Genomic DNA, 23,314 nt, shown 5'->3' with positions numbered 1-23,314 from the left:
AGAATGGCAAACAGTCTATGCCTGGCCAGATAGATTTTAATAACTGTTCTGTATCCTAAATACTGCCCAAAAGTTCAATTTTGTGCTTTGCAATATATTTCCTTCAGGGTTTGTCTATTTGCTGATCATCCCATACTGAAAGACTTCACATCTTTTCAATAAATCTCAAGTAACAAACCTGCTGGGACCAAACAGTCTGGTGCCACTGGCCATTTCTATAGGATTTTAATAAATGGTACTGTTCTGTATCCTAACTTGGAAGGTGGGAGTTTGAAGGGGGGGTGAGGGGGGGGGTGTGGTCGATGGTGGCAGAGAGTGGTTAAAGAAAGGTGACCAAATAATGAAGAGAATATTGACACTGAGAACCTGAGGACTAGAACTAATGGAGAGAACGAGAAATATGGGAAGTTTGGTCGTGATAGGAGTGGAATTGGGAGAATGGGAATATTAAGAATGGAATATTGTAGTGTGGGCAAAGATTGAGAATTGTGAAGAGAATATTATGGGTAATGGGGGGGGTCAATAGGAGCAACAACCTGATTTTGAACTGTGGGAGAGAGAAAAATGGAATACATGAAACTTTTAATCCTTAAGTAGTAGCATGTAGGGAGTCCTACTGGGGATAGATTTGAATTAGATCTTAAGGAGTGAGTATAAGAATGTGGTTATGATTTTCATAATAACACAGGATCTAGCAGAAATAGATTGGACACGGCTGTTAGAGGGGAAACCAACATCTGATAAGTGGTGGTGTTTAAAAGCAAGATAGTAAGCATTCAGTGAGCATGTTTCTTTAAGGATTATGAGCAAAGGTGGTAAGGATATTGAAAGTTTAATCCAGGAAAAAAAGGAAGCATACGTCAGGTAGAGGAAATCTATCAAATGAGTTATTTGAGGTTTATACTGGATATAGGAGAGAACTTATTAAAGGTTCAGGAGGGCACAAAGGGACTGTACGATTCTATAAGATCAAGGACCATGGACAACTTTTTTCCTCAGAAATTACTCCAATGCAAAATTTCAGACAGAATAATTATAATGATGGTGAGAGCACTGTTGTCTGCAAAATGTGCCAGTGATCAGGGCCAAAGGAAAGTGGACCATGTTTTAAATATCACTGTATAATCAAATGGAGATTATGAATCCATTTGCATCAAAGATAGGATCCAGAGACTGTGTTAGCAGCCCAAGTAAACAAAGATTAAAGATTGGTTTAATGGTTGTTTTCTTGGGGCTACGAACACATTCACTGGATCCCTTCGTGAATGCAAATGGATTAATAATCTCCATTTGTTGTCCTGTGATACTTAAAACATGTTCCACTTTTTGCTTGGTGTTTGCAGATCAATATTTTGATTTTGATTTCCTGAGGATGATGTCTCAATAATACCGAGGATTAAGTGAATGGACTATAATGTAACACTGGGTGTTGGTCCAGCGCAGGTTGCAATGCTTCACAGTATTAGCACTGTACCATTGTAATCTTTGTTTTACTATATCAAAGATGACCTGTGACCTTTTAACATTAACTTGGGTAAATTAGTAAGAGGAGATTGTGAATATCACTGGAATGCATGAGTTGCAAACAACTTTATTCACAACATTATCAAGCACAGTAAACATTTGCAGGATCAAAGTTAACTGACAGAGGATTGCACAAGATATCCAAACTTATGAGGTTGATAGTTTCATAGTGCAATGATTTAATGTAATAATCAAACATTAGAAAAATACAATCATTCGTTTCAAAGGTAGAGAAAAAAGCTGGAGAAACTCAGCGGGTGAGGCAGCATCTATGGAACAAAGGAAAAGGCAACGTTTCAGGTTGAGACCCTTTTTCAGACCTATTCCTATTGCCTATTCCCTCACTCGATAGATGCTGCCTCACCCGCTGAGTTTCTCCAGCTTTTTTGTCTACCTTCGATTTTTCCAGCATCTGCAGTTCTTTCTTAATCATTCTATTCAAGGACTGTAAATGGCACTATTCTTGTGAAAGCTTATTTCTAAATGTGCTAATTCTCTCGTTGGAATATCTTACAGTTCCAGTTTGACTTTATTTTCATTTTGTAGATCATTCCAGATTCCTTTAAATCTTTTTGATATCAAATTGGTCACAACAAATTATAGTTAAATTATATTTAGTTTAATCTAATTTTAAAAGCATGTTAAAACTTGAGATTTGGTTTGACTGTCTAAAATACTGTTCTTAAATGGATCTGATTTTTGTCCTTGAAATAGTCTCTTTCACCGTTGAGGATTTTTATTTGATAAAACATGATTAATATTTAATGCAGCAAATCAAAGAAAAGGAAAATAAATCACAGTATTTGAAGTTTTGGATCTTTGATTCTGGAGATTCATTTGGTGGAGTAAAGATCAATTAATCGTTCTGCCTCCCTCCAGCCAGAGAGCAGGGCTCCGTGCGTGGTGCTGTGGTAGCTCCTATGTGTGGCTTCACCAGCAAATAACAGCTGCAACATCTGGAATCAGAATGTGTGGTTACATGATGAATGCTCATCAATATGAGGGATGATAACATTCGAATAAACAATATACTCCATTTAACCCGCAACAAGTGGTTCTGCTAGCTGTCGTGTAAACCTGGACCAGCACGGTAGCGCAGCGGTAGAGTTGCTGCCTTACAGCGCCTGCAGTGCCGAGGCCCTTGTTCGATCCCCACTACGGACGCTGTCTATTCAGAGTTTGTATGTTCTCCCCGTGACCGCATGGGATTTTCCCGAGATCTCGGTTTTCTTCCACACTCCCAAAGCTGTACAGGTACGTAGGTACAGTAAATTGGTTTGGAATAAGTGTAAATTGTCCCTAGTGTGTGTAGGATAATGTTAATGTGCGGGGATCACTGGTCAGTGCAGACTCAGTGGGCTGAAGGGCCTGTTTTCATGCTGTATCTCTAAACTAAACCTCATTCAATAGACTACAATACAGAGCTTCACCGAATGCCTCCTTTACTGCCTTGGTGAATGAGGTAAGGACTACTGAAGATGGACACAAAATGCTGGAGTAACGCAGTGGGTCAGGCAGCATCTCTGGAGAAAAGGAATAGGTGACTTTTCGGGTCGAGACCCTTCTTCACACAGAGAGTCAGGGGAGAGGGAAATTAGAGATATGAAAAGGTACAAAGAACAAATGAATGAAAGGTGTGAAAAATGAAAAGAACAAATCAAAGTCAGCACCGATGATCAAGTGCTGAGTCCACAATGGTCCATTGTTGGCTGTGGAAAAGATGATAACGAGTGGATGAAAACTGCAAAACTAAGCTGAACGACAGTGAAACTAGCAGGACGACTAGGGTGGGGGACGGACGGAGAGATTAAGAGAGAATGCAACTGATCTAGAGCCAGTTCTCCCAGAGCAACAGTCAGTGAAATGTTGCCACAAAAGTGTGGAGCAACGTAGGCCATTACATCTTGGGTTTGATGACGGGTGTAAATTAACAGGCATCAACCAAAACAAAATAGATTGCTGGAATTGGATTTGCCAACATCCAAAGATAATGTTGCCAGTTAAAACTCTTCAGGTAATTCCCTCATAATGAAAGGTCACTGATCTAAAATGTTAATTGTTTATTCTTCCACAGATACAGCCTGACCTGAGTGTTTCCAGCATTCTCTATTTTTATAACTGAAAAAACATTTAGCTTGATTGCTTGGCCATTCTGACTGCGTAGTCATTGGAGACTGGGATGTGAATGATACTCACATGCAAGACGCTCTATAAAATGACACCTGGATAGAGTGGATGTAGAGAGGATGTTTCCATTAGTGGGAGTGTCGAGGACCGGAGGCCATAACCTCAGAATAAAAGGACGTACCTTTAGAAAAGGGATGAGGACTATTTTGTTAGAGAGTGATGAATTTGTGGCATTCTTTGCCACAGAAAACGGAGGTTTTGTAATGATATTTTTGGACGAGGTTTTTAAGGCAGAGATTGACAGATTCTTGATTTGTGCGGGTGTCGGGAGTTTTGGTGAGAAGGCAGAAGAATGGGGTTGAGAGGGAAAGATAGATCAACCATGATTGAATGGCAAAGTAGACTTGAGGGGCCAAATGCCCTAATTCTGCTTCTAGAGCTTATGAACCTCACAGCAAGATGGGAGGAAAGCAAACCACAGTTAGAACATAGAACAGTTCAGCACAAGAACTGCGGCCCACGTTATATGTGACGAACATGATGCCTAGACCAACTGTTACCTGCCGCACATAATCCATATCCCTCCATTCCTTGCATATTCGTATGCCTGGCCAAAAGCATCTTAAATGCCATTATTGTATCTGCATCAACCACTACCCCTAGTGGCACAATCTGGACACTCACAGTCCTTGTGTGGAAAGACCTGCCTGGCACATCTTTAAATTTTCCCCATCTCAATTTAAAGTTTTGCATTCTCTAGTATTTGATTTTTCCACCCCGGGAAAAAGATCTGATTGTCTATCCTATCGATGCCTCATAATTTTGTATATTTCTATTAGGTCTGCCCACATAACGTCCATCATTCCAGAGAAAACAATCAAGGTATGTCCAACCACTCCTTGTACCTAACACCCCTGAACCAAGCCTCGTTTTGGTTAACCTCTTCTGCACCCTTTCCAAACCATCCATACCCTACAATGGGGTGCCCAGAACTGCACACAAACCTCCTAATGTGGCCTAATCAGTCCCATAAAGCTGCATCATGACTTCCTGACTTACACTCAATGCCATACCCTATGAAAGCAATCATACCATATGCCTTCTTTACCACTCTCTCCCTCTACTTGTTTTGCCAGTTTCCGGAGTTATGGACCCAAGAACCCTCTGTACATCAACGTCGCAAAAGGTCATGGCATCCATTATAGATATTTCTTCCCTTGCATTTGACCTAAACAATGTGCAACACCTCACACTTGCTTGGGTTAAACTCCATCTGCCATTTTCTGCCCACTTCTGGAGCTGATCTATATCTTCACAGTCTGCAACCCCAGCAATCTTGGCATCATCTGCAAATGTACTATCCAACCCATCTAGGTTTACGTCCAATTGTTTACATATTTAGCAAACAACAGAGGTCTCTGCACAGTTCCCTGTGGAACTCCTCTGGTCTCAGAACTCCAGCCTGAATATTGTCCTTCCACCACATCCCTCACTCTTCAACCAGTAAGCCAGTTCTGAATCCATATGACCAAGTCCTGTTCATCCTGTGCATTTTAATCTTTTGGATCAGCCTACCATAGGGAACATAATCAAATGCCTTGCTAAAATCCAGGTAGACACCATCCAACACCCTACCCTTAACAACCAACTTAGTCACTTCCTCAAGTTTAAATCTAAATACAACTCTCAGCAAGTCGATTCAGTTTATGCCTTAGAAAGGCATATGCCATGACTTACCGGAGAACCACTTCCTTCTGTTGCATGTGGTAAAGGTTCAGTCAGTAGGTCTATCATATCACCAGTTGAATTGATCGATATATGGGAGTAGGAGCCCCGGGTATAAGGGTTACTGAACCATTTTGTTACAAAAACATTCTTTAATTCAGGCAGCGATGATCTCCCTAAAAAAAAAAACCCAGTTGTAAATAAATTAGAATTAGTATACATTCTACAAAATAACAAAATTATATATTTAGTTTGTTTTTTTTAAAGTACTTAAAGTACTGGTTTCCAGAGGGCTAGTATAGACATTGTGGGCCGTGTGGCCTGTTGCAACGATTTTAAAAGCCAAGCCAAGGCAAACAATTGCGCTGCAGCAACCCGACAACCAAAATTCATTTTGTGAACACACCATCGCAAGAAGAAGGGACCTGAGTTCGAAGCTCAGAGAAGACTACCCCCTACAAACAGAGTGAATCTGGCCAATTCATGCATACGGGTAATATGAGTCCAAATCATGAGTTTTGTGATTTTGTTTAAGAAGTGATAAGTTGAAATAGTAAAGCAAATGAGTAGTTATTAGAAGTCAATAGTTTGCATGCTTGAGTAACTTGAGTGTTAAAGATTGAGTTGTACTAAACTTTGGTTTAGAGTCTTTTGTTTGACATGTTAGTTGATACCCTTTTGAGGTAATAAGGGTCAACAACATTAAATCTATACCAATCCCAATTTCCAGCATTCGGCTCATAGCCTTGCATGCTGTAGCACTTCAAGTGTGCTTCTAAATACTTTTCAAATGTTGTGAGAGTTCCTGCCTCCATTAACCCATCAAGTAAATAAACTGCAGATTTCAACCACACTGAGTATGTAAAATAAAAATAATTCTTGTCCACTCCAAATCTCGTATCCTTTACCCAAACCCACAAAATATGCCAGTTGGTTTGTACAAATAGTTTGGACAAATTATCCCAATCGGTTAATTTATTCCTGTATATTTACACCACAGGTTATATTCCTAAGAATTCCAATTCCTACCTGTAAATTGTCTGAAAAGACAGGTCAAACTTGAAGCCACTTCTTGCAGACTCAGCGATTCTATAAATTCTGCCTCTTTCCCAGAGATTGTTCCCACAAGAAGATGCCCATATCTTTGGAACCAAACAGCAAGCATTAGTCACTGGACATTTAACATTCAAAAATCTTATACATACAAAAAACTACTTAACTATACCGCTTGCCAATAATGCATGCTCGTTGTATTTAATTACATGCATAACCAAACTTCTAACCGTAATGCATGCATTTTAGCTTATTCGCAAAACAAAACAGATAAACCAGAATATTACTTAGTTAAAAGACGACAGATGGCTAAACGGGCAGTCTTATGTACTCCACACATTGATCAGCATGTGTGCAACAGACTTCATTGCTGGATAAACCCTGGATTTATCTAAATGACAGCTAATGTTTCTGATTGGAAGGGCTCATTTTGAGCTTCACTCTATAGTTAAGAGCTTTTTCTCATCCATTTTGACCAAAACCTTTTGATTCCAACTATGCAAGATTATTCCACGCTATTTAAGAATTTATTTTCCATATCATTCAGTACCCTTTCTTGAATGCTGATCAATTTGGTATCACAATACTGCAAATTGTTCCAGAGTTCATAGTGATCTAGGCTACTTAATTTTACATAGAATTAACAGTATAATCCATGAAGAATAAGGCTATTTGAGCCAACCAGATAACTGTGGCCCTTGGAGTATTTAAAATACTGGATTTGATCTGAGAGATGAAATGACAGTCTTACTACTGCCTATAGGCAATAGGTACAGGAGTAGGACATTCGGCCCTTCAAGCCAGAGACAGAGAATTACACAGACTCACAACTCTCAGTGTGAAAAGGTGTTTCCTCATCTCCGTTATAAATGGCTTACCCCTTATTCTTAAACTGTGGCCCCTGGTTCTGGACTCCCCCAACACCGGGAACATGTTTCCTGCCTCTTGCGTGTCCAAACCCTTAATAATCTTATATGTTTCAATAAGATCCCCTCATTCTCATCCAGAGTATACAAGCCCAGCCACTCCATTCTCTCAGCATATGACAGTCCCGCCATCCCGGGAATTAACCTTGTGAACCTACGCTGCACACCCTCAATAGCAAGAACTATTGCTACTGCCTACCGTTTGGAATCTAAATCAAGACCAGTTAGAAGATGGCCATAGAGTAATACAGTGTGGAAACAGTTTACCCAGCCCAACATGCCCAACCGATCAACATGTCCCATCTGCACTAGTCCAACGATGACATTTGGCCCATATCCCTCTAATCCTGTCCTATCCATGTACCTGTCTGATTGCTTTTTAAATGTTGCGATAGTACCTGCTTCAAGTACCTCCTGGCAGCCCGTTCCATAATCCTCTACCCTTTGCATGAAAAAGTTACCTCTCAGATTCCTATAAAGTCTTTCCCGTTTCACCTTAAATCTATGCCCTCTGGTTCTTGATTCTTCCACTCTGAGCAAGACACTCTGTGCGACCGACCAATCTATTATTCTTCCTCTCATGATTTCATACACCTCTATAAGATCACCCCTCATCCCCCAGGCAATAGAGTCCCAGCTTGCTCAACCTCTCCCTATAGCTCAGGCTCTCGAGTCCTGACAACATCCTTGTAAATCTTCTCTGCACTCTTTCCAACTTAACAACATCTTTCCTGTGTGGGAAGGAACTGCAGATGCTGGTTTAAACGGAAGATAGACACAAAATGCCGGAGTAACTCAGCGGGACAGGCAGCATCTCTGGAGAGAAGGAATGGGTGATGTTTTGGGTCGAGACCCTTCTTTTTCCTTCTTACACATTCCCATGTGTGCAGTATTGTTATGTTTGTCGTCAACACAAAGCTGGTGAGAAAGAGCAGAAGGATGAAAAATGCCTGCAAAGTGATGCAAACTGAAGTATTGCAAGGGAAGGCAAGTAGAGAATAATTTTGGCGAATGTGTAGTTTTTATCACTTTGGTTGAAAGCGCAGAAAAACAATATCTTAAAAATAGTGAGTAATAAATTCTGGTGGTATGCATTAAGATCCTTGCTAAATCGCTAAGCAGTCATTTTGAAAACAGTTTTCCCCCATTGGCCTTCTACTATGTAATTCAGGGGTTGTGGGTGAACTGCGATTCCTAAAAAAGGAGGGCATTTCAGATGTCCTAGAGTGGAGTAATCTCGAGAACATATGGGGCTGTGATAAAGAAACTGAAAGGGGTGGCATCCTTCCAAGAGACGAGATGTAGGCTAGATAGCTTGGAAGTCAGTGGATTTGGGAGAAGATGAACTCAGGAAATGAACTGCAGTTAGATTTAGCTGGTGGGGCTAAGGGAATCAAGCGAATCAAGGGTTATGGGGGGAAAAAGCCAGAACGGGGTACTGATTTTGGATGATCAGCCATGATCATAATGAATGGCGGTGCTGGCTCAAAAGGCCAAATGGCCTACTCCTGCACCCATTTTCTATGTTTCTATGTTCCTATCAGTAGAAGTGTATATGCAGCAAATTAATGGCTGAAAGAAGAATATTTGAAAAATTGAATATATATGGTCTAATCTTTTCACTATGCTAGAACCTGTATTTTGCCTAGTGTGAATATGATATAAACACTTGAGTGGTGGGGCAGTGGTTAAATGGCTGGACTAGAGATATAGAGGCTTACCATCCAGAGAAGAGCCACAATCCCACCAATGTAAATGTGGAGTTTAAAGTCAGCTCATTAACTCAGGAATTTTAAAACAAAAATCTAGCTCGGCAATGGTGATCGTGAAATCCTAATTAAAAAAAAGAAATGCAATGAAAGAGGTGGTGCAGTGGCAGAGCTGCTGCGTTACCCAGGATTGACCACGGGTCTGTCTGTACGGAGTTTGTACGTTCTCCCTGTGACCACGTGGGTTTTCTCTGCGTGCTCCGGTTTCCTCCCACATTCCAAACACACACATGTTTGTCGGTTAATTGGCCTCCGTAAAATTGTCCCTGATGTGTATATGATGTTGGGTCGAACTACTGTGAATGGGTGATCGCTGGTCGGTGCAGACTTGGTGGGCCGAAGGGCTTGTTTCCACACTGTATCTCTGAACTAAACAAACTAAACTTGAATTTTAGATACTTCCCCACAGCCATCAGGCTATTAAACTCGGCTCGGACAAAAGTCTGAACATTAATAGCCAATAATCTGTTTATTTGCACTTTATCAGTTTAATTATTCATGTGTGTATATATTTATGCAATGGTATATGGACACACTGATCTGTTCAGTATTCATGCCTACTATGTTCTGGTGTGCTAAAGCAAAGCAAGAATTTCATTGTCCTATCAGGGACACATGACATTGAAACTCTCTTGAACTCTTGAACATGGAGACATTGCTGAGAGACAGATACAAAGATGCTCTACAAAGGTAAGACATTTCTAATCATACCTTTCTGTTGGTTTGAACACATAGAAAACAGGGGCACTTTTCCACCACTCAGCCAGATTGGGTTCCTGACGAGACAATGGGGTTTCCTCCTCCCAAACCAATCCAATTACATCTGTATTTTCATCCCAAAATGGGGCCTCGAATTCCAGGTAAATCTTGTTCATCGTTCCAAAGCCCATGCTTTGAATTGCATTTAATTTTTGCTCAGGAAGTCTTGGCTGGAACAATGATTGACCATTAGCCTTCAGACAACCTGTGGATGGAAAAGATCAAACATTTCTTTTCCGCTACATTTGTTTTAAAATGAAATTTTGTGCTACTGGCGGTTTGCAGAATTGTTATCGCCAGAGGTTAATCAATATTTTTCACTTTACACTCAAACAGTAATGCTGTTTATATAATGGGTATGATGGCAGAAATGCTACCCTATGAGGTATAGTTTTAATATAATATCAAGTATAACCCACAGAAATGATTAAACTATCCCAATCACACATTCCATTTATTTTTATTAACCTTGCTCTGTATTCTAACGCATTTTTTAATAAAAATAACATACAGTGGAAAACAATATTGTTGTGTCTTCGTGTTTGATATCCTGATAATAAACGACACAATTCAGGTTGTTTTGGTTGCCTTATTGTACTCCTTTATTCAGCTGCTTTCTCTGTGTGGCGTTGTGATACTAAAAGTGCTTACATACCTAATCACAGTGTGTGTGTGTGTGGGGTGAGTGTGCCTGATACAAAGTAGTGCAGGAGGTTGGGACTGCTACAATGAATATGTAGCATATGTAACATCCCCCCTTCTCAAAAGAAAGGAACAAAAATTAGTGACACTAGAGGATTGCCAGAGCGAGGGTGGCAATCCTGTAGCAGATACCGTGGGATTATTCTGCCCACATTCATGGCATTCTGCTTTCTACTATACTACACAACAAAATATATAAGGGCCAGCTTGTTTTCTTTCAGGTAGTGCGTAGCCAGTCAAGAGTCATGTCTTGGCGTGACTTGTCCCTTCCAGTGCTAGCGATAATGCGCTGGGGGTAAGATGTTGCTCCTGGATCTAGTAGATCTGGTTGTTGCCTGCAGTGTTGCACTCGATGCATTGGTAACTTGTTGAGTTGTTTCCTGACCATTGGTTGGTGCTGGTTGACTATATGACTCACTGGTAGCAGTTTGTGAGAATGTGTTGTCATCAATGGTAGGTGTTGCTGCTGCTGTGGGTGGTGTCCTAGGAGTTGCTGGTGTTGTCTTTGAAGTTGCAGGTGTTGACATTTCAGGTGTCGGGCGGATGTGAATTCTGTTTCGTCTCAACTGCCTGCCCGGTTCTGTCTCTATGATATATGATTTTGGGGTTCCAGCCCTGCTGGTGATTTGTGCTGGGGTCCATTTCTTTGTTGTTGGATCCTGAGCATGTACGTTTTGGCCTTGAAATAGTTCAGGCAAGTACTGTGCATTTTTGTTGTATTGTTTCAGCCCCTCCTCCTGGGCAGCTGCCAATTTTGCCCTTGTTTCTTCTTGGTCGATAGGGGGTTGGATTTTGCTTGGCAGGGTGGTTTTATATTTCCTGCCATTTAGCATTTCTGCAGGAGACTTCATGTCAGCCTTTAGTGGAGTTGCCCGTAAGGATAAAAGTGCCAGGTTTGGATCCTCCTTTGCCTCTCGGCATTTTATTAGTGTTTTCTTGACTGTCTGTACTTGCCTTTCAATAAACCCATGGCCCTTTGGGTAATGTGGTGAAGATGTTGTGATTTTGAACCCGTATTCGGTGGCTAGCTCTCTGAATTCCCCAGATGTGAATTGGGTTCCATTGTCACATACGATCTGCTCAGGTATTCCTTGCTCTGCAAACAACCCTCTAACAATTGACACAATTGTTTTAGCTTTCAGATCCTTTACGTTTCTCACAAATGGGAATTTGGAGTAGTAGCAGGCCATAATCAAATACCATTGCTGGTTCTCTGTGAACAGGTCTGCTCCGATGGTTTGCCATGGCCGGCTTGGGATATCACTGGGTGTCATTTCCTCCTTCTGTTGTGAATTCCTGTATTTTTGGCATATGTGGCATGTAGATACCAGCTTTTCTATGTCCTTGTACATGCCTATCCAGTACACAGCGGATTTAGCACGGAGTCTGCACTTTTCCATTCCTAAGTGTCCCTGGTGGATCTTTTCGAGGATTTCTTTTTGCATGGACTTGGGTATGATGATTCGTGATCCGGCCATCAGGACTCCATTCTCTACCGAAATATCATCACGGATGGTCCAGTATTCGCGGAGGAGAGGCTGAACTTGTTGTCTCTTTTCTGGCCACCCCTGTATTACCATTTGGGTGAGGAGCTGGAGTTCTTCATCTCTGGCTGTTTCCTCTTTGATTTGTTCCAGCTTCACGCTTGTCACACTCACAATGTGGTGGATCTTTATGCTCAGCCCTTCCATCTCTTGTTTGTCATGTGTTGATAGTCTGGATAGGGCGTCAGCTAGCAGCAGGTCTTTTCCTGGCTTGTATCTGATGTTGTAGTCGTAGTGCTGTAGCCTCAGTAATAGTCTCTGTAGTCTGGCTGGTGCTTTGGTGAGGATTTTTTTTTCGATTTGTTCTAGAGGGCGGTGGTCTGTTTCAATGTCGAAATACCTTCCATATAGGTAAGTGTGAAATTTCTCGCAGCCATAGACTACTGCTAAGAGTTCTCTCTCTATGTTTGCGTACCTTGATTCTGTAGGAGTGAGTGCTTTGGATGCATACGCAATAGGTCGGCCATTTTGTATCAGTACTGCTCCGACTCCTCTCATGGAGGCATCAACTTGGAGTGTTACAGGCTTCTGCCTGTCATAGTACTGCAGGATCGTTTCTTTGCTGATGAGTTGTTTTAATTTTTCAAAATCTTGGCTATGTGAAGCACACCAATCAAATTCAGCGTCGTCTTTCATCAATTCACGGAGATTTGCTGTGTGATTAGCAAGCTTAGGTATGAAGACTCCCATGTATTGTATGAGCCCTAGGAAACTTCTTAGCTGTTTCTTGTCTTTGGGTTCCTCCATGTGGTTGATAGCATCCACTTTTGTAGGGTCCGGTTTCACTCCTTCTGCAGAGTAAATCAGTCCAAAGAATTTGCACTCCCTTTCTTTGATTATGCATTTGTCTGCATTGAGCTTTATGCCGGCTCTTCGAGTTTTTTTCATAGCCTCATGGAGGTTGTAATCATGCGTGTTTTCATCTCTGCCGTATACTTGGATATCATCTGCTATCCCGATTGCCCCTTTACAGCCTTTGTATGTTTCATCTATTTTCCGCTGGAAGACATCTTGACTCACCTTCAGCCCGAATGGGAGCCTGTTGAATCTGAATCTGCCAAATGGCGTGTTGAAAGTGGTGAGCATTGATGACTCTCGGTCTATTTTGATGTTCCAATATCCATTGCTAGCATCCAGCTTGCTGAACACCTTGGAACCGGCCAGTGCTGGTGTGATCTCTTCAAGGGTTGGAGTTGGATAATGGTCGCGCTTCAATGCATTGTTCAGATCCCTGGGATCAAGGCATATCCTTAGTTTTCCGTTTGGCTTTTCTTTGACAACAATTGAATTTACCCAATCAGTTGGTTTTTTAATTATTTCTGTGATGATGCCCTTTTTTTCCCATTTCGTTTAGTTGTTCCCTTAGCCTCTCTTTCAGTTCAAGGGGAACACGGCGGGGTGGGTGGATCACTGGTTTCACACTGGGGTCTACTGTGATATGGTATTCGTATTCCTCAAAACAACCAACGGTATCGTCAAAACACTCTGGGTACATGTCAATCAATTCTTCTTTGTTCCTGATGGGCGGCCGGTTTTTGATGGGTATGTTTCTGTCAATTCTGCAGGAGTTTGTCTTGATTTCATGGTTGATTGACACAATCTTCAGTCTTTGGCACGTGTTCAGGCCGAGAATAGCAGGTCCTTTCGATTTAGTGATGTAGAAGGGGCATTTCACTTCTTTCCCTTTGTATGTTCCTGCTATGATTGTTTTGCCTAGCTGTGGGATTATGGAACCTCCGTATGCAGCTAGGACTACATCGCTACTTCCAAGGATTCCTTTCCTGACGCTGCCATCTTTTGTCATGTGTTCAGGGAATATCTTTCCGTAAAGATTGACTGGTAAGATATTGCTCTGGGCTCCAGTATCAATTTTGAGCCTTAGATTAATCGTTGTTCTTTTCTTTCCCACTTTTTTCTGTAGTTGTATTATAGTATATGCTTCATCTCTGTTGCTATGTGGTTTGTTGTTTCCCATTTCGTGGACGTCAATGGTCCCAACGGAAAGGAATTCTTCCTCAGAGGTATCTGAGGTTATCTCCTCTTCCTGTTGGACGTGTGCGTGTATTTGTTTCCTTCTCGTATTTCTATCATTCTTTGACCACTGCTGCTTTGGCTTGGTGCTGTATGATTTTGTTGACCTACACATTTTCTTCCAGTGGTTAGGCCTCCCACAGGAGTTGCAGGTAGTCCCGTATGCTGGGCACTCCCTGCGATCATCAAATGCATGCTCTGTACCGCAGTTCCAGCAGCTTCTTTGGCTTGCTTGTTTGTTTGCATGCCTAGAAAATGTCTGCTTTGGAGCCTTTAAGGTGGAGCCAGGGCCACGTTTTGAGAGAGCGTCTATATTCACTCTGGTGCTGCTCTGAGATGAGCCAACTTGAAGGGAGAGGGAGGACATTTGTTTCCTTGTGGCTTCGAAAGCTCTGGCAGCATCTACGGCGTCTTTTAGGTTGAGGGTGTCTTTCCCTATTAGGGACTTTTGGACCTCTTGGTGGGCGCACCCCCATATTAGCTGGTCGACAATTCTGTCATCTTCATCACCAAATCTGCATTTCTTGGCCACGTTCCTTAGTCTCGACAGGAAAGTGTCGGTTGTTTCTTGTGGGTCTTGTCTTAGCCCTTGGAACTCATACCGATGGATTCTGTGGTTTGATTTGGGCTCCATATGGTTCGCAAACCTTTCAAGGACTATTCCCGGATTATTGCAGTCGGGCTCTGTTAAGCTCCAACTGTTAAAAATGTCTAGACCCTTCTCCCCGAGCCATAGTAAAATATAACTGACCTTCTCTTCATCTGTAGTTCCTTTCAGGAAGCTTTTGAATGCCAGCTGGCTCTTTTGTTTGAATTTCTTGAACGCCTCCCCCACATCATCAGCGTCCCAGTTCATCGTAGGGTGGAGGTTCATTGCTGCTGCAACAGCTGCTGTGGAGGCCGCCATCTTGTGTTGTTAGGCCGGTGCACAAAAAAAAATCAATGTCTCTGCAGCCGCTGTTCCTAATTCCCAATAGTGATTCACAATAGCGCGGTTTTGTACTCGAAAGTCACCGCTGCCACCATGTTGTGTCTTCGTGTTTGATATCCTGATAATAAACGACACAATTCAGGTTGTTTTGGTTGCCTTATTGTACTCCTTTATTCAGCTGCTTTCTCTGTGTGGCGTTGTGATACTAAAAGTGCTTACATACCTAATCACAGTGTGTGTGTGTGTGGGGTGAGTGTGCCTGATACAAAGTAGTGCAGGAGGTTGGGACTGCTACAATGAATATGTAGCATATGTAACAAATATATCAACAGAAAACATTGTAAATATGCAGCTGGTCAGGAGCAGTTTGGGAGACAGAAACAGAATTAACATTTCATGTCAATGGGGTGTCGTCAGAACATTAAATCTAAGAACAAAGTGTGCTATGCTCAAATATCTTTACCATTTTCTGTTATTGTCTCATTCAGTTCTGGCATTTGAGATAATGGTAGGCGCCATTTGCTGCTGAGGACCTGAGCATGGCCACAGAGGACAAATTTGGCCTGCCGATCCGCCATGGAAGTCCTGATGAGGTCAAGATCGGCCGCCTCACTCGGCCTAGGTGCTTCATTTTCAGGGGGACTTCCGGAGGCAGTTTCAAGTGCACTCTTGTAATTTTTCATGTTAAAGGAGGTGCAGGACCACCAGTTGCTGGAAAATCGGCAGTAGACATGTATGTCCCATTCACAAAAATCAGGCAAATCCAATCCAGCTAATTTACCACTCAACGCTTCTATTCTCAATCACAGTAAACTGATGAAACCTCTCACTAACATGCTATCAAATGGCACCTACCAATGTCAAGTTTGACTTTTGCTTGGTCATCCTAACTCCAGACTTTATCATAGCCTTGGTATCCTAGCCAAATTGCTACCATTTGGCTTTATCATAGCCAAAAAGCACACAGTTGCTTCAATTGCTAAGGAGTGACAAATTGGATTGAGTTTGTTGTCATATGCACAAATACCTGCATCTCATCCTACTTGTGCTTCTGACAATAAATTCAATACAATCTGTCATTCCTCAATAAATGAGACAGTAGATTATTGCATTAAGCAAGCCAAACCTGGGCTGATAAGTGGCAAACGACATTAGAACGACAAACTTTTTGGTAATAACCATCTCCAACAAGAGAATCTTGCCACCTCCTTTATATTTAATGGCATTACCACTTACCTTTGATATATAATGGCATTGCCATTATTGAGTTCCCCGTGGCAGCGGTAGAGTTGTGGACTTACAGCGTTAGAAACCCGGGTTCGATCCCAACTACAGGTGCTGTTGTGCAGAATATGTACGTTCTCCCCGTGATCGCGTGGGTTTTCTTCAGGTGCTCTGGTTTACTCTCACACTCCAAAGACGTACAGGTTTGCAGGTTGATTCGGCTTTGGTTAAGATTGTAAATTGTCCCTACTCTGTTGCAATTGTATAAGAGTTTGGTGAGGCTGCATTTAAAGTATTGTGTTCAGTTCTGGGCCCCATGTTATAGGAAATATGTTGTCAATCTGGAAAGGGTGCAGAGAAGATTTACGAGGATTTTGCCAGGACAAAAGGGTCTAAGCTATAGGGAGAGGTGAGTCGGCTGGGACTATTCCTTGGAGCACAAGAGGATGAGAGGTGATCTTGCAGAGGTATGAGAGGAATAGATCGGGTAGGTGCACAGAGTGTCTTGCCCAGAGTAGGTGAATCAAGGACCAGAGGACATAGGTTAAAGATGGAGGGGAAAAGATTTAATAGGAATTTGAGGGGTACATTTTTATGGAAGCCAATTAACCTAAAACCGTGTAATTCTTTGGAGGAAACTGGAGCACATGGGGAAGACTCACATAGTCACAGCGAGAATGTACAAAAGCCATACAGACCGCACCCTTAGTCAGGGTTGAATGCAGGAACTGACACTGTGAGGCAGCAACTCTACTGCAGTGCCACGGTGCATCTCTGTTAGATTCCTTTAGTATAGTGAATATGTTGCATCTTTATTTGTTGTTGATCCTGCACCTTGCGCAGTGCTGTTACAATTACCTAGTGAAATACTAAGGATGACATGATCAGCTAGAATGTGGCCTCCATCTTCACACAACACCTTGACAGGATATAGTGATCTGTCCTCTGACTCAAAGCTTCCATTCCACAGGATTTGCTGAACAGGCTTCTTCAGCAACAGCTTCTCTCTCGGAATAACCTCCAGCAATTTCTCAAGCAAGTTGGGGAATAACCTGGAACAATAGAGCATTCTGTCATTGAGGTAGAATTGGACAAAATGCAATTATAGGTAAAGAAAAAGAGGAATACCTCTTGAAGCTAATCTCCCCCCCCCCCCCCCCTCCCCTCCCAAGTGGTGAATTCACACAGCACTGGGTAACCCTACAATTTCCTGGGATGAATCGGGGAGATGCTGATCATGATGAATGAGGAAATGGCAAATTTATGAAAACAAAAATCCTGGAAATATTTTTTAATCTTCCAGCCTTTCCCCACACTCTCAACATTTCCTAATGCAACCAAGGCAGGATCTTGTCGACACTCAATCATTTATTATCTATCATTAGTGCAGCTGTAAACATCAATTTTTTGTTTAATTTAGAGATACAGTGCGGAAACAGGCCCTTCGACCACCGAGTCCGCGCCAACCAGTGATTCCTCTTACACTAGTTCCTTTGTAAGGACCATGGACAATTTACAGAAGGCAATTAACCTACAAACCTGTACGTCTTTGAAATTTGGGAGACAACCGGAGAAAACCCAATCTGTCACAGGGAGAACATACAAACTCCGTATAGACAGCACCTGTAGTCAGGAGCAAACCTGGGTCCCTGGTGGTGTAAGGCAGCAACTCTACTGCTGCACCACCTTGCCGCCCTTTTCCCCACGCCTGGTTTACTACAAAAGATACCAGTGAATCTGTCAAATGCCTAAATTTTGGGCAGTCTACCATAACTAACCATTTCAAATAACCTATCATACCAGACATTTAAAAAAACCTCAGAATCGTGTTGTAATTTTAAAGTAAATAAATCCAACACTTGGAACCTGTCCCATTAACAATACTCAGTGTTAGAACTTCTCTGTATCATCTTCAGAACCTTGGTGTCCTTTGTTATGAAGAGAAATTAAAAAAACCTTTGGATTTAAGTGCTGACATGAACATGTATCGAAGACACTGTTTAAAATATTCCTATTTCTGCAATTTACATATTGGATTGAATAATGTGCAAATTTGGGTTGTTGAAATGGCTGCCTTCAACCGGTTGAAATTACCCCAGAATGTCCATTACCAATCTTCCATTAAGATCCACACAAGACTCTCGGTGAACAAACTAACTTTTTGATGGTCACGATAGGTCAAGCAAGAACATTACTGATATGAGATTTATTTATCAATCATATTAGTGGCATTTATACATTGACTGTGCAAGTAGATGGGATTAATTGACAATATCTGAATTTTTGAGAAAGTAATTTGGTATGTTATATTAATTCAACTATAATGAACCACATTGTCAATTTTCAGTTAAAATGAATGTTGGAAAGTACCATCGATTAATTTAGTTTAAGAAAAAACTGCAGATGCTGGAAAAATCGAAGGTAGACAATAATGCTGGAGAATCTCAGCGAGTGAGGCGGCATCTATGGAGCGAAGGAATAGGTGACGTTTCGGGTCGAGACCCTTCTTCAGACTGATGTGGAGGGGCGGGAAGAAGAAAGGAAGAGGCGGAGACAGTAGGCTGTGGGAGAGCTGGGAAGGGTAGGGGAAGGAGGGAGAAAGCAAGGACTACCTGAAATTGGAGAAGTCAATGTTCATACCGCTGGGGTGTAAACTGCCAAAGCGAAATATGAGGTGCTGCTCTTCCAATTTGCGGTGGGACACTCTGGCCATGGAAGAGGCCCAGGGCAGAAAGATCGGATTCGGAATGGGAGGGGGAGTTGAAACTTGAAACATTGAATTAATGCAATATTTAGGTACTTTTAATTGCTCTTTAAGATCTGGTATTATTTATTGGCCACCCTCAAAATCTCTGAAGGCATTAAAAGTTAGTCTTGTATAATGGACTTTAGACTTTAGAGAAACAGTATAGAAATAGGCTCTTCAGCCCACCTAGTCCGTGGTGAGCAGCCACCACCCATACACTAACTAACATATCCTACACCCTAGGGACAATTTTACAAAGCCAATAACCTATGAATCTGTACGTCTTTGGAGTGTGGGAGGAAACCGCAGCACCCAGAGGAAACTCACACAGTCACATGGAGAATGTACAAATTCCATACAGCCAGCACCCATAGTTAGGATCGAACCTGGGTCACTGTCCTGTTGGAGATCTATCAGAAACGGAGCATCAGCAGAGCCATCTCCATTATTAAGGACCCCTATCATCCATCACACCACATCTTCTCCGTTCTGCCATCTGGGAAGAGGTACAGGAGCATCAGCTGCAAAACCAGCAGGATGCTACACAGCTTCTTCCCTCAGGCAATAAGACTGGTTAACGGACTGTGTCCACTCCCCATAATTCATACACCAACACATCTAACCTCGCCCATACTTTGACAGCTAGGCACCTGTCAAAACAAAGCCACTGTACGGTCTGAATGTCTGTTTATATTTCGATTTTTAGGCCTATTTTAGATATGGTAATTTTAATTTTTAAAGCTACATGTATTTATTCTGTTTTTATTAACTGCACTGACGGGAACTGATGGCGAAACAATTTTTTGTTTCATCTGTGTATGTGAGTACTCAGTTAAAATAACATTAAAGTAAATACTGATACTGGTAAGGCAGTAACTCTACCGCTGTGCCACTGTGCCACCCTGGAATTGGTGTTTCATGTCGGCTAGAGCAGAGAAGAGGGACAGATTCCTTCTTCTCACGAACTATTAGGTTTACAGAAACTTGATTATTTGCCGGTATTGCTATGATTTGAAATTTGAGTTGAATACATTTCAAGATCCATGTTGACTTTGACCATTGTGGAGAGGATCCAATATCATAATCCTTGGGGTCCAAGACCTACTACATCCAAATATAAAGTAAAAGTATCATAGCTAGTAAACATCATCTAAATTATTTATGGGCAGTTTCAAGCAGGCTTCACTAACCCTTGAGAATTTCTGTCATGGTCTTCAATGGTGTTATATTCTTCATATTCATGTACAGACACTTCACTCAGACTGCCTGCTGCATGATGAACACACTGCCATTTCATTAACATGCTCAACAAACCCAGCTTCTGTCTTCTCAGGTCAGTGTGGTCACCATCCCACTGTGCGACTAACATTTTCACTTCCTCTAAGTAGACATCAGCCAGGCTGTTAGCTTGTGTGTATTGCTTTTGTTGAGCAATCAGATGAGCACGTCTCAGTATGCTGCTGGATAGATTCTTCACTTCTTTCGTGACATCGGGATCCATCTGCTTCTGCATGTTGGTAAGCACTGACAATTCTGGGTCAGACCGATCCTGCGTTTCCTGTAAAAGGCCATGTTCTTTGGCCAGTTGAAAAATAGGATTCTTCACACTTGCTCCATGAATGTACTGGGCTCCTTCATCAACGGTTGACTTACCTGAATAAATTAGGGAAACAAAAACTTTAGTTGAGATCATTTCTGGGCCAAATTATTTACTTACAAAATAACTGAAGGAACTATTCACGGTCAATCTGGATGTTCCAAAGTATAGTTTGGAATATTAAAAATGGTCATGTTGTTGTTCATCATTTGTTCTCGAGCAAAACCGTGATATCTCAACTTAGACCTTAGAGATGCAGCGCTGACACAGGCCCTTCAGCCCACCGAGTCCACGCTGACCAGCTTGCACTATCTTTCACACTAGCGACAATTTACAAATTTTACCGAAGCCAATTAACCCCACAAAACTTTATGTTTTTGGAATGTGGGAGGAAACCGAAGGATCCGGAGAAAACTCACGCAAGTCATGGGAAGAACGAACATAATTTGTACAGACAGCCCCCGTAGTCAGGATTGAACCCGGGTCTCTGGTGCTGCAAGGCAGCAACTCTACCGTTCTGCTCTATCATTAGATATTTGAGGGATCTTGTGTCTATGTTGTTTGTGAACAGTATGCTACAAAATATCAAAAAAAACCTGCATCATTGCACAACAGAAAGTCATTGGTAATTATTTTCATTATTAATAATTAATGTCTTCCTTCATTTAACCCCACCCGAGGTGGTTTAAAAAATCTGGATTTATGTAACTTAATTTCCACCATCTCATGCATTTTCCGTCTTGTTAACCATACCGAACAGACTGCTTTTGATCCGCCCTCCAGGTTGGCTTGAAGCCTCAACAATCTGAATGTCAGTGAATCCATGCGTTAGTAGTTTTCCAGCTGCTCCCACTCCAGCTATCCCAGCTCCGATCACAACCAGCTTTGGGCTTTTCTTCAGCGTATTCTTGGAGTTCATTTTGGAAAACACACAGAGGTATAATACTAATTTTCTGTGACACGTGTCTGCAACTTTAACAAAAAAAGCATTTTTGGCGAATGTGACTTTGGTAACTTCCCCTTTAAAAATGAGTCTGTGCAGAATACATATGGCAGGCAGTCAACTTTAGCAGCTGATTAAAAGAGTGTTGCCAGGAAATGTTTTTAAATGAAGTCTCCCTGGTAACAATCTTGAAGGGAAGCCTAATGTTGAACTTATGGACCTCTGGTTGAATTTGTAGTTGGCTTATTACTTTTATGCAAAATTAGTATGGGAGGGATAATTGAATTCCAAGATGTCTGAACTGCTACCTTTAGGATATGAGAATGAGCATGTTGTTTCAATCTGCCTTGCGTCTATATGGAGAATGTCATAAGGAAAGACAGTTCCAAAATTTCCATCAGCTCAGCCAGTGACAATTTGAAAATAAAAGGCCAAGGACAACGCTTCTAAAATAGGTATAAATACATAAGCAATGTGTTTAAAACTCAGTTATAAAATATTAGACTAGCTATAGAAACATAGAAACATAGAAATTAGGTGCAGGAGTAGGCCATTCGGCCCTTCGAGCCTGCACCGCCATTCAATATGATCATGGCTGATCATCCAACTCAGTATCCCGTACCTGCCTTCTCTCCATACCCCCTGATCCCCTTAGCCACAAGGGCCACATCTAACTCCCTCTTAAATATTGCCAATGAACTGGCCTCAACTACCCTCTGTGGCAGAGAGTTCCAGAGATTCACCACTCTCTGCGTGAAAAAAGTTCTTCTCATCTCGGTTTTAAAGGATTTCCCCTTTATCCTTAAGCTGTGACCCCTTGTCCTGGATATATATATATATGTATATATATATGGATATACTATAAATGATGTTCCATCGCAGCACAGAAAGCGTCTATCTGGACTTTTGAGACTAGCTCTCTGTACATAAATCCCTACACACACTCTTTCCCGGTTATTCTGCTTTCCCCTTAACAATTTATCCTATTTCCCATTGATGGTCCTGGTCGAGTCTGTTTTTACCACTCTTTAGGGCAGTGAGATCATTTTCTACATGAAAAAGTATTTACATTGCATCCCCCTTCAGTTCTTTGTTGCTATATTATCAGAGGCAATTAAAATATATTTTGCAAGAACTCTCTACTACCTAACCATCTTTAGTTCAGTTTAGAGATAAACAGGTAGTTTGGCCCACTGAGTCTGTGTTGACCAGCTATCCCCACATCCTAGCATGATCCCACACACAAGGGGCAATTTACAATCTTGACTGAAGCCAATGAACCTACAAACCAGTTCATTTTAGAGTGTGGGAGGAAACCGGAGCACCCGGGCACAAACCTGTGCGTTCACAGGAGGAACGTACAAACTCCATACAGACAGTACCCGAAGTCAATCGAACCCAGCGATTGAGCCCAGGTCTCTGGCACTGTAAGGCAGCAACTCAACCGCTGTGCAACCGATAAAAACACAAGCAACATGCTTTCACCTTGATAGAGTGGGGGTGCAATCATTGATGCAGCCAATAAATAAATAGCTGAAAGCAATTTTCAATCAGGCATGTAATCATATCTGAAGTTTTACCCGGAACTCATACAAGAATAGAATTCCTCAATATTTAAGATGTTGGCACATCCCCATCAGGCTAATCTATATGAAAACCAGCTTTGCCATTATCTTATCTCTAACTTCTCCATTTATATTACTAAAAGTCTGA

General features: G+C 41.8%; 1 protein-coding gene across 1 annotated transcript; it reads right to left on the bottom strand.

The window, feature by feature from the left end:
- Positions 1-2,219: 2,219 nt before the first annotated feature.
- On the bottom strand, positions 2,220-23,106 carry LOC129700605 (peroxisomal N(1)-acetyl-spermine/spermidine oxidase-like). Its single transcript, XM_055641223.1, has 7 exons — positions 21,412-23,106; positions 20,252-20,714; positions 17,174-17,385; positions 9,836-10,088; positions 6,406-6,518; positions 5,389-5,552; positions 2,220-2,480 (listed from the first exon to the last, which is right to left on the bottom strand). The coding sequence occupies exons 1-7, from the start codon at positions 21,575-21,577 to the stop codon at positions 2,358-2,360; spliced, it is 1,494 nt and encodes a 497-aa protein (XP_055497198.1). The 5' UTR covers positions 21,578-23,106; the 3' UTR covers positions 2,220-2,357.
- Positions 23,107-23,314: the final 208 nt, after the last annotated feature.

Source organism: Leucoraja erinacea, chromosome 9, assembly GCF_028641065.1.
Source record: "Leucoraja erinacea ecotype New England chromosome 9, Leri_hhj_1, whole genome shotgun sequence".
Lineage (NCBI taxonomy): Eukaryota > Metazoa > Chordata > Chondrichthyes > Rajiformes > Rajidae > Leucoraja > Leucoraja erinaceus.
This window is presented reverse-complemented; position numbering and strand designations above follow the sequence as displayed.